General features: G+C 24.8%; 1 protein-coding gene across 3 annotated transcripts; it reads right to left on the bottom strand.

The window, feature by feature from the left end:
- Nucleotides 1-1,201: 1,201 nt before the first annotated feature.
- Nucleotides 1,202-14,911, bottom strand: LOC132950626 (neuropeptide CCHamide-1). Of its 3 annotated transcripts, none has more exons than XM_061022145.1 (5): nucleotides 14,734-14,911; nucleotides 2,221-2,256; nucleotides 1,901-2,087; nucleotides 1,722-1,830; nucleotides 1,202-1,609 (listed from the first exon to the last, which is right to left on the bottom strand). In XM_061022145.1, the coding sequence occupies exons 1-5, from the start codon at nucleotides 14,810-14,812 to the stop codon at nucleotides 1,601-1,603; spliced, it is 420 nt and encodes a 139-aa protein (XP_060878128.1). In that variant the 5' UTR covers nucleotides 14,813-14,911; the 3' UTR covers nucleotides 1,202-1,600. The 3 variants fall into 3 exon arrangements, with proteins under 3 accessions (XP_060878128.1, XP_060878130.1, XP_060878129.1); XM_061022147.1 differs by having other exon boundaries at nucleotides 2,221-2,253; XM_061022146.1 differs by lacking the exon at nucleotides 1,202-1,609 and having other exon boundaries at nucleotides 1,713-1,830.
- Between the last annotated feature and the right edge of the window lie 557 nt (nucleotides 14,912-15,468).

The raw sequence follows: 15,468 nt of genomic DNA, 5'->3' as shown, positions 1-15,468 counted from the left end.
AAAGTTTTTGTTCAATACTATTTAAAATGTTTATATATATAGGTATTTGCTTAGATTAGTTATATTTTATCCTGGGATTAATGACATATTTTAAAAAACTCAACTTTAAGTTGAAGTAACTATCGTAAAACAAGCATTTTTTTACTATACCTGCAGAAAGTTAAATTTAAATATTTATATCTATTATTATTTGTACTTATTTGTACTAAGATGTTTTTATAATTTTTAAAACAACTTATAATTTATACTTGCTTTCGATATCTATTCAGAAAAATTAATAAAATATTCAATTTTATATATTAGGTATTGTTCTTAAAAATATAATTCTATACCTAAGCTTAAAATATAATATACCTACTCTTAAGTGAACTGCCATGCCTAAATCTGTTCATATTAATTTCTAAAACAAGTCGCTCACTTATTATACTAAAAAATTATTTATAATTTTATGTATTTATTTTGTTAAATTTGATTTATAAATTTATCATAAACATTTTTACGTTTTAAGAATAAATTATTATTAAAACGTGTGCATTATATTGCACATGATTTTTGATGTAATTCATAAACTCACTTTATTTTTAACCAGTGATGTTTACCACACACTTGTATTCAACTACTTTCTTTTACCTATGTATAATTTAATGTTACTAAGGTTAATTTTGATTTATCAGTTTTTATTTATTAAAATTAAATACCTATGTATTATTTAATCATTTACATGATTTACAATCATTTATTCCTTTAAAGTCGATTTACTAGTTAGTTAAAATTTAATGTTTCAATCAAATCATATTATTTAATGTTTGTCGATAATAGGTTAATATATAGAACACGTAATCCTAAAGTATGTTATTAAAGAATGAGGTACCTACGACAATGAAAATAAGATTTATTATATATTTTAGACTCCCCTCAGAGATCACCTCCATTTTACATCTAACCAAATATGAGATATGTGTTTAATTAACAATATTGGTCATAAACGGGGTTAATTATATGAAAGGTTTCGTTTACTTTAAAATTAAATTTATTACTTCTATTACATTTTATGTCACGATTATAATAGCATTTAGGAAGTTGGTAAATATAGTAATTTACATCATAAAAATGTACAATATCTAGAACTTTTGTTAAAATAAAACTACGTTTTAATGTTAAGTAAATAAATAAAAACCAATTATTGTATTATGTTGTTTATTTGGAATTGGAAGCATTTTTAATATACAGACTTGTACCTACTACAGATTTAATAACTGTCTATTAATAAACTATATTATTGTAAGCAAATATATGTTTGTAAGTAAGACTTTGTTACATATTATACTTAAAATAAAAATACGAATAAATATATAATTCTTAATCAGTACAAAGAAACAAACACTTTTTTAAATGTTATCAGAAAATATAAATAATGTTTGCATTAACGGTGTTCGTAGGTTATGTATTTAAATTAAAATATTATGTGACCAAAATTTCAATATCCTTATTATTTTGACATTTACAAGGTATTGTTGTTACATATTTGAAATATTAATTTTTCCGGTTTCTCCAAGTATGAACTATTAACGTTGTAGAATAAATTGTGGTACTTCTTCGCCTATATTTTCTGTGAAAAATATACATAGATTAATTTTTCAACAGTTAAAAATTAAAATTGTTTTTATAATCATATTAGGTTAAAACTCGCTATAGCGTGTACAAATGAAGAGCTATACTACCATAATTTTATATTCAATCCTGGGATCTAAGACTTGATCTTCGTAGTACGACCCACCGCTAGGTAAGTTATTGCTCGGTTCAAGGCTCCAGGTGTCAACAGTGTCATCGCTACGACAAAATATAAGACGGATAATTATTTATACTTTTTGTAATTCAAGAATAATTCAAATTTTATTACTTATTTGTTTTCATCGAATTTATTTTTGAATAATGTTTGAAAATGTTGTAATAGTTTGGAATATCTTCTTGCGATTGGTCTGCGTTTGGATTTATGTGCGAGTCTCTGTGTCCCGATTTCTTAAAAACAGCCATCCGATATCTTATCAAACTGTCTAGGTCGTTTGGGACGTTGCGCTTGCCGTGAGCTGTGTGAAATACAAACACGTCATATTAATTAATATTATCAATCACGTATAAATTGTCAGACTCATTTTACTGTGAAATTAATTTTTTTTTATAAATTTAATTTGATGATTAGTATTGTATGTTATACTTTACCTCCCCAACACGAATGACCATAATTTAAGCATGCTGCTGCAACAAATAAAACATTTTATAATACATTAAAGGTATAATGCGCCGTTGCAGGGATCAAATTTAACAGTCGATTTTTATTTCATACAAATTTCCGATTACGTTTGACTTTATTTTTTTAAATAAAAAATATCTATTTTTGTTTGATTTTTACTTTTTTCCCGAATCTATTCAAAAATTTTTAAACAGATTTTTTTTCAAACGTTATAAAAAATGTTTGATCCCTGCATTATATATATATATACACCATCAATTATTCAATTACTAATTTTATGGGTTCGTAAATTTCGTAGTTATTTAAATTCTATAACGTGATCAATATTAAAATATATACATTTTACAAAATAAAACATACTTTATATTTAACAATAAAATACTAATTCTTAATAGTTAAAATACGTTTTTGTTATTAAGAACTATATTATCAAGCATAAATATTATGTTAATTGTTGGCAATAACTATTGATAAGTAATAACATACCACTCGATAAAATAAGATTTAGGATTTGAGGAATCACATTAGTTGGGATTATGGGGCACAGGTCTTATAAAATTTGAATGCAACGATTCACTAACGATTCAGCTAGAGTTCGTGGCTCACACGAAAAATTGTGATATTTTGTTAAAAACAGATTTTGGCCTATATTTCTTTATCATTTCTTGCAGTTAATTGTTTTCAATATATTCCAAATGTTTATGTAAAATACAAACTGTCTAAACCACAATGACAATGTGTATTTAATTTCAAATTGATATTATTCAATATTTGTAAATAATATTAAACAACATGACGCATTAGTAATAGTTAGATTGTTTATGATTTGCTTTATGTCTTGATGCTTACCACAAAGTCGAATGGGACACGGAACATTTACTTATTAGGTAGGTACATCGTAACATTGCATTAGACCAGTGGTTCCCAAATTTGTTTCCCTCACGATACATTATTATTACCTAGTAACTAGGTAATTAGGTCCTATAGTTAATAAAAGTTGAGGCGCAGTTTTGAGAAATATTTTGTACTTTTCAATAAGAAGTACTTTTAGGTCCCGAAAAAACAAACGTCGAAAACCGAACAAACATTCAAATACTCAGAACAAAATATAAATATTGAAATACAAATTTGTAATTTTCCCTAAAAATACTAATTATCAAATAATACGTATTTATATTTGTTTTAATATTATTTATTATTATTTTTGTAAGCATTGGCCATAAAGTAAAAATTTCAAATTTTTATGGCACACCTTTTACGTACCTATTCGGAAACTCTGAATTAGATACATGTTATATAGAAAATAATACAGAAGTTTTCTGAATGCAAACATTTTAATAAAGAGTTTATTAGAGTTTTTGTTTTACAAGATTTTTAGGTTACAAGAGACCAGATAAAACATTTATATCGATTTAAAAAAAAATGTTTACATTGTTTTTACGTATGAAATTTACAGTTTCAAATGACTTCCAAGCAAGACGCAGTATTACTATTTTTACCATAAAATTAAAATTAAAAACCAATTTCTATTTTTTTTATTAAACTTAAACTAACAGAAATTTGTTAATATATTTTCAAACCACCCATCACTCTGAAATGTGGACAGGGACGCTTTGAGATGAATGCGAAAAAAGTATTTTCTAAATTTATTTCCAAAGAAAATAAAAGGTTGTTATTTTATGAAATATTGAATAGTCAGGTTGGAACATATTGTACATTGACAAGTTGAACAAATAGTGAAGTTAAAGGAGATATTTTTTAGATTCTGAGTGGAGCGTGGAATGTATTGGTTTTACAATGATGTTTATTTCACCTTTTTTGGTGTGTCCGTCGTCAGGTTTAAGAGTAGACAATTCACTTCAATCTTCAACATTGGAAATGATTTCATGGTATCAAATATGATGTAGCTGGTTCTTTGTGGGATGGGGAGGGGGCGGGTTTTAAAGTAGAAAAATATCTTTTGAATCTATTTTGTTTTTCTTTTATTGTTAAGTATAAGGAAGTATCGGTGGAGACCCGAAAATTTCACAAAATATTCATATTAGCATTTTCTAGACATGATGTATTTTTAAAATATTTTTAGCTATTTAAAGACATTTGAAACTTTTAGATTCTGAGTGGATTGATTTTACAATGATGTGTGTTTTATTTTACACTCATTACCTTTTAGGACAGTAAAAATGCTTGGATTTTCTTCAACAGCAGCTTTTTTGATAGGAAAGTGAATCTAGATGGTATTTTAGGGAGTCAAAAGAAAAATCTTCAATACAAAAGCGCTATGAAAAACAAAAAAAAAATTAAGGAAAAACGGGAATTTTTACGCAAAATTGGTTTTACACAAATTGATTTTGGTTTTTGGTGTAACTCTAAAAAAAATGTACTTATATACATGAAATTTTCACTAGTCATTTATATTTGCATATGCTATACACGATAATTTGTCAATAAAACTTTATTAATTGTTGGGTGAAAAAGCTAGGAAATTTAATACAAGGCTCCTACTATATTGTTACAATGCAATTTGAAAAATATTAAAACTCCTTAGCAAAAGTTTTTATTTATAAGCATTTAAAGTTCACATCTTGACAAAATACGAAAAAATCACGAAATTTAGCCAATTATTCTGAGTTGAGAATTCATAAAAATTTTTTTTTTTAAATGTAATTTTTGGAAATGTAATACAAGACCCCTCATAAGTTTGTCTACCTTTATCAAAAAAAAAATTTCTACAAGCAAATCAAATTAAATTTTTATGAGCGTCTGAAATTAATTTTTTTACAACATTTGATATTCACTCGATTTCTCTTGTAGTGGTTAAGCGGTTTTGTTATTTTATTGTTATTCAAAAGCGAATAATACATGAACATTTTACGGAATGTTTATATTTTCATTTTCTATACACCATAAAATTTTGAAAATATTTCGACTCTTTTGCTTCTGATATATTGTTACAATATCCGTTGAAAAATTATATTAAAAATACATATAGTCACAATTTTTTTATTAGCATTTAAAGTCCAAATTTTGACAAAATTTATCAAATTTTAAATTTTATACCTATTTTGTAGTTAAAAATGTATAAAATGTTCAACTTTTATAGCTAAGGATTGAAAATTTAAAACAAGATTCTTCGTGAATATGTTGTATATAAATTACTTTATTCATAATTATATCATCAAATATACTTAGTAATATCATAGGCTGACTGACCACTTTCGCTCAGAATCGTTTTTCTTATACAACGATATTATATCATTGAATTCAAATTTAACACCATCCATTACAGTGATCCACATGTAACCTACTGTACAGCAGAGCGACATCCACTTACCCACTTTTTTCGATTTAGGTTGGAATTTTCCGATGTTTCTGGGCAATAATCAGTTTAGCCTATCGAATTAAGAAATTACTAATTATAATTTAAGTATAATGTAACATGAACTATCCTTAGAAATAGACGATGCCCATCCACCTTCTCCTTCGTCCAGATTCTTTTTTTTATGCAATTATTGAATTTAGATTCATCTCCATTACAGTGACCTACTCATTGGTGATGTACACTAGAAAATTACTATTCAGCATACTCATTTCCCCAATTTTTTTTCCATGTTTTGTTATATCACATATCTACTACTATGGTATTTTATTCACTGATCCAATATTTACATTATCTATAAATACAAAATAATGGTATACAACTATATACTGTGTAAATGGTTCTAACCTATTTTATAGTATAAAATGCTGTGATTAGTTTATCAAAACAACTAAGTGGTGCACAAAATAATTCAATACAAAATCATAATCATAATACTAACATTAATTGCTGCAATTCACTGCACTTTGATGAATTTATAATGTTGATAATTATATAGTTACTACCCAACAAAAAACCGAGTGCATTTCCTTGTTATAAAAAAAAAAAAAACTATTAATTTATATACTTTGACATCAAAATACCTTCTAACTATTTTAGTATTTCCCAAAAAACTATTATTATTTTTTGTAGGAAATGATGTTTTATTATGTTACGTACCTACTATTTGTATTATTTGTGAATGACATTAAAAAGGTTTTATAGTAGGAAGAACTTACAAGTTCCAAGAGATAAATCGTTAAATTTTTTTTTGTAATAATTTTTATTTTATTGTTGTTCTTAATAGAAAATACAATATAATAAAGAATACTGTAATTTTGAAGTATTATGGGTATCTATATTGTTTTCTTATTTAAAATTTTAACCAATTTTTAAAAATACAATCCTTTAAACTCTTGAGATAAGTTTGTGTAATAGGTACCTCACCAAAATTCTGAAAATGACTGTTCATATGTTATGCGATTATTTAATCTAATGCATTTTTAAAATTTAATAGAACCATGTAAAACAAAAACTTACTTATTAATTTAATTTATGTATATTCAGTAACTATATCCAAAAATTAAAAATTGTTTTTTAAAATGTTTGTACAGAACCAAACAAACGTTTTAGGAATAATATACTATTTTTGAAACACATTTTCATTAATAATAATAATAATAATAATAATAATAAATACGAATGTACCTATATTGTTCATAAATAAACATTTAATCTTATTTATGAAATTGTAGTTTAGATACACAATTTATCATTTTTCTCGTATATAATATCTACAAAATAACTATATCTTCTATAGTTTTGGGCGATATTGTTATCAGAAATTATTATTTGTTTGGTTATGTGTAGAACTACCCACGTTTCTATTATATTATGGATAGAATACACATTAGAACATTTCCGATGTACTTGTCTAAACGTTTGGACTATCACTCAAACATTCGACTTTAATGTTATTTAACTATCTATCACAACATAATACCGGAGGTGTACCACAAGTGTGTGTTTTTTCCCCAAATAATTTGTTGTATCACGTTTAACAAATACCAGCTATATACCGACCGATATTGAAGGTGTTAATACAGTTATTCTATTACAAGGTAGGTATTTTAGAAATTATTTTAATTAATTTAATTTTGTTATGTCTGATAATTATAACTAATAAACAGCGTATTACTGTATGGTTGTTTGTTTATTGGTTTGACACCCAGAAGGATCGAGAAAAGCTGTATGATACCATCAAAGATGTAATATAATTTATAAAACACCATATATTTTTGGGCGGATTTCACCATTCATTTTTTACATTGTTGATGTGAACAATAACTTTTTTTTTGTAAAACGAGTTAGTCATACCTACTCGGAGTAGACATGATATTTATAAAATGTAAATATGAAATAAGATTTAAGTACAACAAAATTAGTTCAACACGAAACATATTTTTGCGCTCCCTTGTTCAAAATATCATAATTTTACGATAATCTACGATATCATGCATCATAATAATATACAAGGTGTTCAAACAATTTGGAAACAATTTAATTACTGTTTGTATGTTTTATACCTACATAAAATAACAATAAAAGATTACACTGCAAAACATTTATTAGGTAAAATATTTTATCACCTTAATAATTAATAATTGTCTATATCATATTATTATATATTATCATATTATTATCGTCCTAATTATTAGTCGAATGACCGCTTCCAAACTTTTTGAATACTCTGTAAGTTGGAGTGTTTTTTTTTTAAGGGTAAAATCTAACAAATCATGTAAAACTAGATTGCAGTTAATAATTTTAAACCTGTTGTCCTTATTTTGTATCTTATTCAGGGACGATTGTTAATAATTGACTTCTAACCATATGGCCATGATTAATATCGTTTACGGAAGAAAATAAGAGTAAATACTTTAAACCAAGAAAATTAACGATTGACAACTAAGTACCTACCTAAAGCTTTAATAAAATTAACTTCTGTACAATTTTACTTATCAAATTCAAATACCTTTCTGTTTATTGAAAGAGATAAATTACGTAAATAAATGTGAAGGCTTAACTTAATCCAATATAACTAATGACATGTTTTTAATTAGATGTCTATTTTTGTTTTTATTAATAGAAAAAATATGAATAAAATAACCTTTTAAATTGAACTACACTGACCTACAAATGTTTAATTGTATAAAGAGTAAAAGACAACAACAATTTAACTTGTATTTATATTATGTTATATTCGTTTGATCGCAATCAATGTAATATTTAAATTTACTAAATTTATAAATCTTTTAATCAAGGCGCATTCGAAATTTATTATAAATAGGATTTTACATAAAAAATTGTACCTCTTTAATGTACAATATATTATTATAAAGTATCAAAAAAAATCTTGCTTTATATTTTCAATAATATAAAGTAGTATTTTATTAGAAAAGCAAAGTTAAATATGAATTAAATTTAACCCTTTTTCTGCCCAAATACCACTGTTATAAAAATAATGAACATCTTTCTTTCTTAAATGTTTGTTGGAGAGACTGAGCAATATATTAGTGAAACACTGTAGTGTTGTTTTAATAATGTCATAAACTCATAATGATAATAATTTATATAATAATAGTACAAATACACAATGTTAAAATATATTATTTTAAATAAAGAATTTCAAGACAAAAATACAAAGTAAAAATGAATTATGGTAAATAGGTAATGGGTTTTTGGTATAAACGTATGACTTAATGCATAAATATAATTAAAAATATTATAATATTAATTAAAAATAAATAGGTACGTGTAATTATTAAATTTATTTATATAGGTATATACAAAAAAATAAGAAATAAAATATAACTCTTTAGAATTCATGTAACAAGGAACCAATACATAATATATCATGTAATAGTTTAATAAGTTAGTACATAATAACTTATATTCGTGTATTTAATAAAAAAAAGGTGATAATAATATTATGTTAAGTTTAGTGTCGATCAACAAGAGATGCGTGAAATATAGTGATATTAGAACATATTTTAATTTTAGCGATTTAGTTAATATTTGTAAAATATTGTTTCTACGGTGCAGTGATGGGAATTGTTTTAGAAAACGTGTTAATATTATAAAACCACATGATAAATGTTGCGTTCTTTTTCTTACCTCCATTATAAAAATCGAAATCTTCAGCATTCATTAGCTGGTTCTGATGACCTGTAGGTACATCAAAATTTTAGTTTTTTTAAACTTTTAGTTTTATATTTTTTTTATTAAACTTAGGGATATTATTTTTAAATATTTATGTACACTTTGTATGGGAAATTATATTTTAGCTATTTTAGGTGTTACCTTCATCACGGGCAAATAAAAATAAACATATTTATTCAATACTAACAAAAGAATGAACATTGAATGATTTTTAATGCTTTTCTTTAATACAAGGTAGGTTTATATATTGATATATATATTCTAGAATATTCTAGAATTGCGAACGTTGATCAACATAAAAATATGTTTTAAAAAACGATATACCTACACTTACATGATACATAAAATAAATATCAAATGGAAATGTGTTGTTGCTAAAAATATTAAATACCTATATAATATAATATAAATTGTTGTTTCTTTATGAAAAAACTTAGGAAATTTTTTAAATGTTCAGTCTGAAAGTTTATTAAAATTTAATGCTGTAATCTATTTTGCCACAGTGGGACTCGTATGTTTTAATTATGGTTGTCGACAAAGTCCCCTAAGACTATGCAGTGTACGCTTATAATTTATTGTTATTATTACTGGTTTTTTTTTATTCATAACATAATAATCATAGTTAAGAAATTAGAATATAATATTTAATAATATATCGATTATTAATAATAACGTAATAATAAATTAATTTAAAAAAATATATCGTACAGAATCTTAATTTGACATTATTATTATTGTCAAAAGGATTTTAGGGTAGCTGAATATAGGCTCCGATTTTTAAATGTAAAAAATAAAAACATACATACGAATAGATTTCTATGAAAAAAGAGGGATGTTTACAATAGAAGAGTAAGATTGGAGGCCTTATATGATTGACCATTGACCTCTTGTTTATGTAGAATAGTGAGTTAAAGGAAATTCAGTATATAAGAACGATCGGAAAGTAGTTTGTAATTAGGGAAGATATTCATAGGCTTTTTCTTATTTTTATTGACTGGGCAAATAAATAACTACCTAGTGTATACCAAAATATATTTGATGGCCTAAAATTTTAGCCTATATACGATTTCGTATGGAAAAATTATTTTGAAAATTCAAACATATTTTAACGGGGTTTGCATTATAGTGGCCATCTTTTAAGATTTTTTGAATTTTAACTAGCTCTAAATCTCACGAAATTGAAGTAAAAGTATTTGCATCTAAAGGTTAGGTTAAGTACGTAGCATGTAAATTATTCGAAATCAAATAATAGCTTGGACAGTCGGATTTATCGGTAAAAAAGTAATAGTTGTTTAACGGGTTCCCTAATATTTGTAAAGAAAAAAACCCATTTAAATTGATTTGCCTTAGCGAAATATATATTTTTAGATACACGACTGAAATAACTCTGCCAACGTTAACATGCAAATATAGCAATCTAATATTAATATGCTCAAATGAATTTCGAATTTTCATAATTAAATTATATAGCATCTAAAATATTTTGGATTTTAATTATGTTTCATATTGGTACTGTATGGCTGATAAAAAATGACTTTTGATGAGATGAATGATTTATTTATCTATACCTTATGACAACGATCTTCATTAGTTTTAGACTTGGACTATTGAAAGTCTAGAAACTTATAAATAGTTTTGTCTCTATCAGTCATATTTGAGAATAAATCGTGTTAAGTTAACAAACTATGTTATATAATACCTATATAGGCCGCTTATCGTTGACATCACCAATCTCGAATTTGATCAAATATTATACCTTTGTGTAAGCTATAATATAATACATATTTATACAATAATAATACCACAATGTTATTTTGATAAATTCGGAAAATTGTATGGAAATATAATATCCAGTCAAATAAATGTAATAAAAAAAATATGTTCATATTATTATGTCTTATAATATAGCAGTTAGTGTTATTGTGACTAAACGACAATAATTATTAATTGGATTTTACTAGTTCTTTGTTATTACGGTGTTAAGTAATTAATTATTATGTTTATATTATATTAATTAATAATTGTAAGTCTTGAATAATTATTTATAAAGCTTAAACAGAATAGAAATAATAATAAAAAAAATCAATCACAACACGAATGTTGTATTATTTATAAGCTACCTATGTATTATATTTAAATAAATATTTCTGAACGATTATACTTTACACATTCTTAAAACATTGTCGTTAAAACTTTATATTTTCAGTTTGGACACTTTAGACTTCAGTTATGATAGTCAGACGACAGTATATGTATTAAATAAGTGAGGTCATATTATCTAAACTAATGTTAGACTACGGTGGTTCATTATTATTGCTGTCAAATGTATACTATAAATATTAATAGGTAGACACAAGCACAACACAGTATCTTGTATTGAACACTGAAGTGCGAAAGGAGTGACTGAGTAGTGTCTGAAGCTTGTCCGGTGTTTCATTCTCATTTTTATTCGTAACATATTATGGTTCTTTAATTTATTTTATTCGCCACCTGACGTGGCCACTGCGGGAAGATATATTTTACATAATATATTTATTAATATATCGAGCCGATCAGACAATAATGGATATACAGTTAGTATATACACGTATGACAAGACATAGGTACACGACTTAATGAATAGCTAAGAGACATAGCTTGTTGAGTAAATTGACGGTAACGATGAATTTGTTGACGACGGAAATAGGGTCGAGGTTCCTGATTCGGCCAATATTATGGTTTTATTAAATGAGTAAACAGCTGCGGAACATTGCAAGAGTTAACATCTGATATTTTTGTATCGTTATACAAAATAAATTAATTGATAGGAAGTTTGAGTTTTTAATCTTAAATACTGGTTTATTTATTGTTTATAATAGTTACAACAACTATTGGATGAATTTAAAGGATGGATTAGCCAGGCAGCCTTAGAGCCAGCCGTTCTGGTTTACGTAAATATTATGATGAATTACCAATATTTCGATTTATAATAATTCGATAGATTTAATAACATATCAATAATTAGATTTCATATCCGAATAATAAGTCTTATACTCACTTTGTTTTTTATGTAACACCAAAGATATATGTATAGGTAATCTATCTAATTATACTTTGATTCAACCATTTTAATTGTGAACAACTATTGTACGTCAAAACTTTCAAACTCATTGTAAACTGTACTATTTAGTATTTGGCCTTTTAAATTGCAACTGTTTTAGAATTGCCATACAGAATTTTGACGAACGTATTAACTCGGTATTCATGGAATGTTTGGGATTATACAGAGATTTGAACTTTGAAACAAAAAATCTGTTACGTAACGCTTAAATGGTTAAAATATTCGTTGAAAATTTTGAAAATAAAATAGTTTAAACTTATAACTTTTACCATTTCATAAAACAAATTATTCACCACAATATAAATGTCTGATTTTGGCTACCCCGAATTCCCAAAGAGTTATATAGTCATTGTTTGTAATTTTTATAATAATTAATATGTAGAAATAACACATAATATTATAGAACACTCCGTTTTTATTTACTGATCTCATATACAATATATAATGTATTTAATCACGGTGTAATTGACGATGGCAAAATCAATTAGGTATTTAACACTAATTAAATCCCTTATTCGGTACATGTACAAATATAATTGGGTATTGATTTTTATTTAATTAAATCGTTGTACAATTGTAAATGAAATAATAAGTTGAAAAACAAGCATATTTTTATCGTTCTTGTGAAGAAACCACTTTTTTGGGAATATTTTTAATAATTATTATATTATTACCGATATTCAATAATAACAATTAATTACAACTTATGTGACGAGAAATGTATTTTATATTGCACAACAATTTAGTTTTCACAAAAAAAAAATCGTAAACATTTTTGACACTTTTCAAGCTTCAAGCATTTGACGCTGATTATTACGTTTATGATAATCTGTACTATTGTATACATCATTATTTAGAAAATTAAAATAAAAAAATTTTATGTACTACAAAAACATTAATTTTTAGTTTATTATGTTATTATAAATATTTAGTATTACAATATTAGGTACCTACATATTTGATGCTGTACACAGTATTCTAGATTATATTATTATTTTCTGAAAAATGTAATCGATGTTTTTTTTTTGATTAAATTTTTTATAAGTTTCTGACATATTAATGGATTTTCGTTAATCAATCATACTATTATATATCTTACAGTACATAAATCAAACATTTAGGCAGGCGCTTAAATATCTAAACTCATGTACCTAATGGTTATAATAATGTACTTTTTATTTGTCTACGATGGAGAAAATATGTCTGGCAGTCATTTAATAAGAAGGATATTTTTTGTGTTAGTTGTTATTTTTCCAAATTGAACAAGTAGACACGAAGTAAATTATGTACATTAATTGTTAAAAAATAAAACTTAAACAAAAGTAAATGTTAGTTTAAAGTTTACCCCGTATGTAATAATAATGTCTAGTATGAATTATTTTAGTTGTATAATATTGTGTGCTTAAAAGTTAAACATATATTGTCTAATTTAAGTCAGTGTATAATTATACATAATATTAAAATAGTTTTATTTTCGTAGATATTAATTAAAATCGTGTAATGAATAATAAATAAATATTGTTTAGGATAAGGACTAGATGTATATAATATGTATGTATCAATTAGGTATTTTTTACAATGAAAAATTTAGCTGTATGTATTAATGTAAGCAATTTCATGAATGTATAATTTTAGTGACTAAGTAATGAAAAAAAAAATTGTTTTTATTGTTCAGTATACAAAAAATATCATATTTATTTTTAATATACTTCCCGAATTTTTGTTAGGTATAACGTAACATTTGAAATGCGTTTCTACGGATTTTTGGTCTTCTTTAAATAATTACAATTTTGAAAAATAAGAAATATTTATTAAAATAAGAATAATATATACATTTATATTAATTTTATAACTAAGGACGTTGACATTTAGAAGGTATAAGTATCTGAATAAATATAGGCACATACCTAATAATAATAATAACATTTAAGGTCTAGGGTATCGTGGCAGAATTATAAATTGTATTTAATATTTAATTGATAAATATTCTTAAATGTGTGCAAGCTAGTTTATTGTATAAAACCCGTTATTTCATGATACTCCTACAAATACTTTAACACTTCAAATTACAAATGTATATAAATGAGTTATGTTAATAGTTCAATTTAAGAAAATAAATTCTTTTACTGTAATATTATTATTGTTGTTTAATAATTTAACGATATAATATTACATTTATTTATAATATAAATGATATGTATGGACTATCTTTAAACATTAATAATTTTTAAAATTTATTAATGACTTTTTGCTTCTTGTTAAAAAAATAATTTACCTATTCAATAATTAGTAAATAAACACGATTACCTCCTTGTTTGCAATCAGACTTTTCCACAGCCCAAATGATCAACACGAAGATATATATTTGAACGAAAAACTTATGCATTTTGTGTTCTTCGGTTTCGATGTATTTTCCTCACCTGTTGCTCATACACGCTCTGGGAGGTAAGTTTACCTACGGCTGCCACACGTTAACTGAGGCAGTCAAAAGAGTTTACCCTGCATTTGTATCCCATTTTATACCGAAAAGGTGCATGGATGGTTAGGTGCCTATACATAAAAACATACTCCTACGCAAGATTGAGTATATTATGACGTCCGTGTTTGATATATTCAATAATTTTCAATCAAGATTTTATTCATAGTGATTTAAAATATTATAATTGTTTGTTTTCAGTACAATATGATAATAATACTTTTTTTTACAAGTAACCTAACCATGTTAGTTAACACAATGTATAATAATTAGTTATATTGTTAAATATTAAAACTATCTATTGGAATTGGAATATGAAATATTAATATTATAATATTATATTTTAAATACGAATTCATTTTATATTGATTGGACATTTTAAAACGAGAAATTAAAAATTATAACAGAAAATAATATAAACTTATGCTTTAAGTTGTTTTGTTCTATTATGTATTAAAACAGATAATATTTTAAACATAATTTAAAATTGTAATAGTTTACGATGGTTAAAAATTTAACACATTATTGTAAAATGTTAAGGACAAGTAAATAACACGTAAACATTA

The sequence above is a fragment of the Metopolophium dirhodum genome, chromosome 8 (assembly GCF_019925205.1).
Source record: "Metopolophium dirhodum isolate CAU chromosome 8, ASM1992520v1, whole genome shotgun sequence".
NCBI lineage: Eukaryota > Metazoa > Arthropoda > Insecta > Hemiptera > Aphididae > Metopolophium > Metopolophium dirhodum.
This window is presented reverse-complemented; position numbering and strand designations above follow the sequence as displayed.

Coding starts and splice junctions, on each gene's coding strand:
- LOC132950626 (XM_061022145.1), bottom strand. CDS start 14,812: ATGCATAAGTTTTTCGTTCAAATATATATCTTCGTGTTGATCATTTGG. Junction 2,257..14,733: donor GTCTGATTGCAAACAAGGAG/GTAATCGTGTTT, acceptor TATTTGTTGCAG/CAGCATGCTTAAATTATGGT. Junction 2,088..2,220: donor TGGTCATTCGTGTTGGGGAG/GTAAAGTATAAC, acceptor TATTTCACACAG/CTCACGGCAAGCGCAACGTC.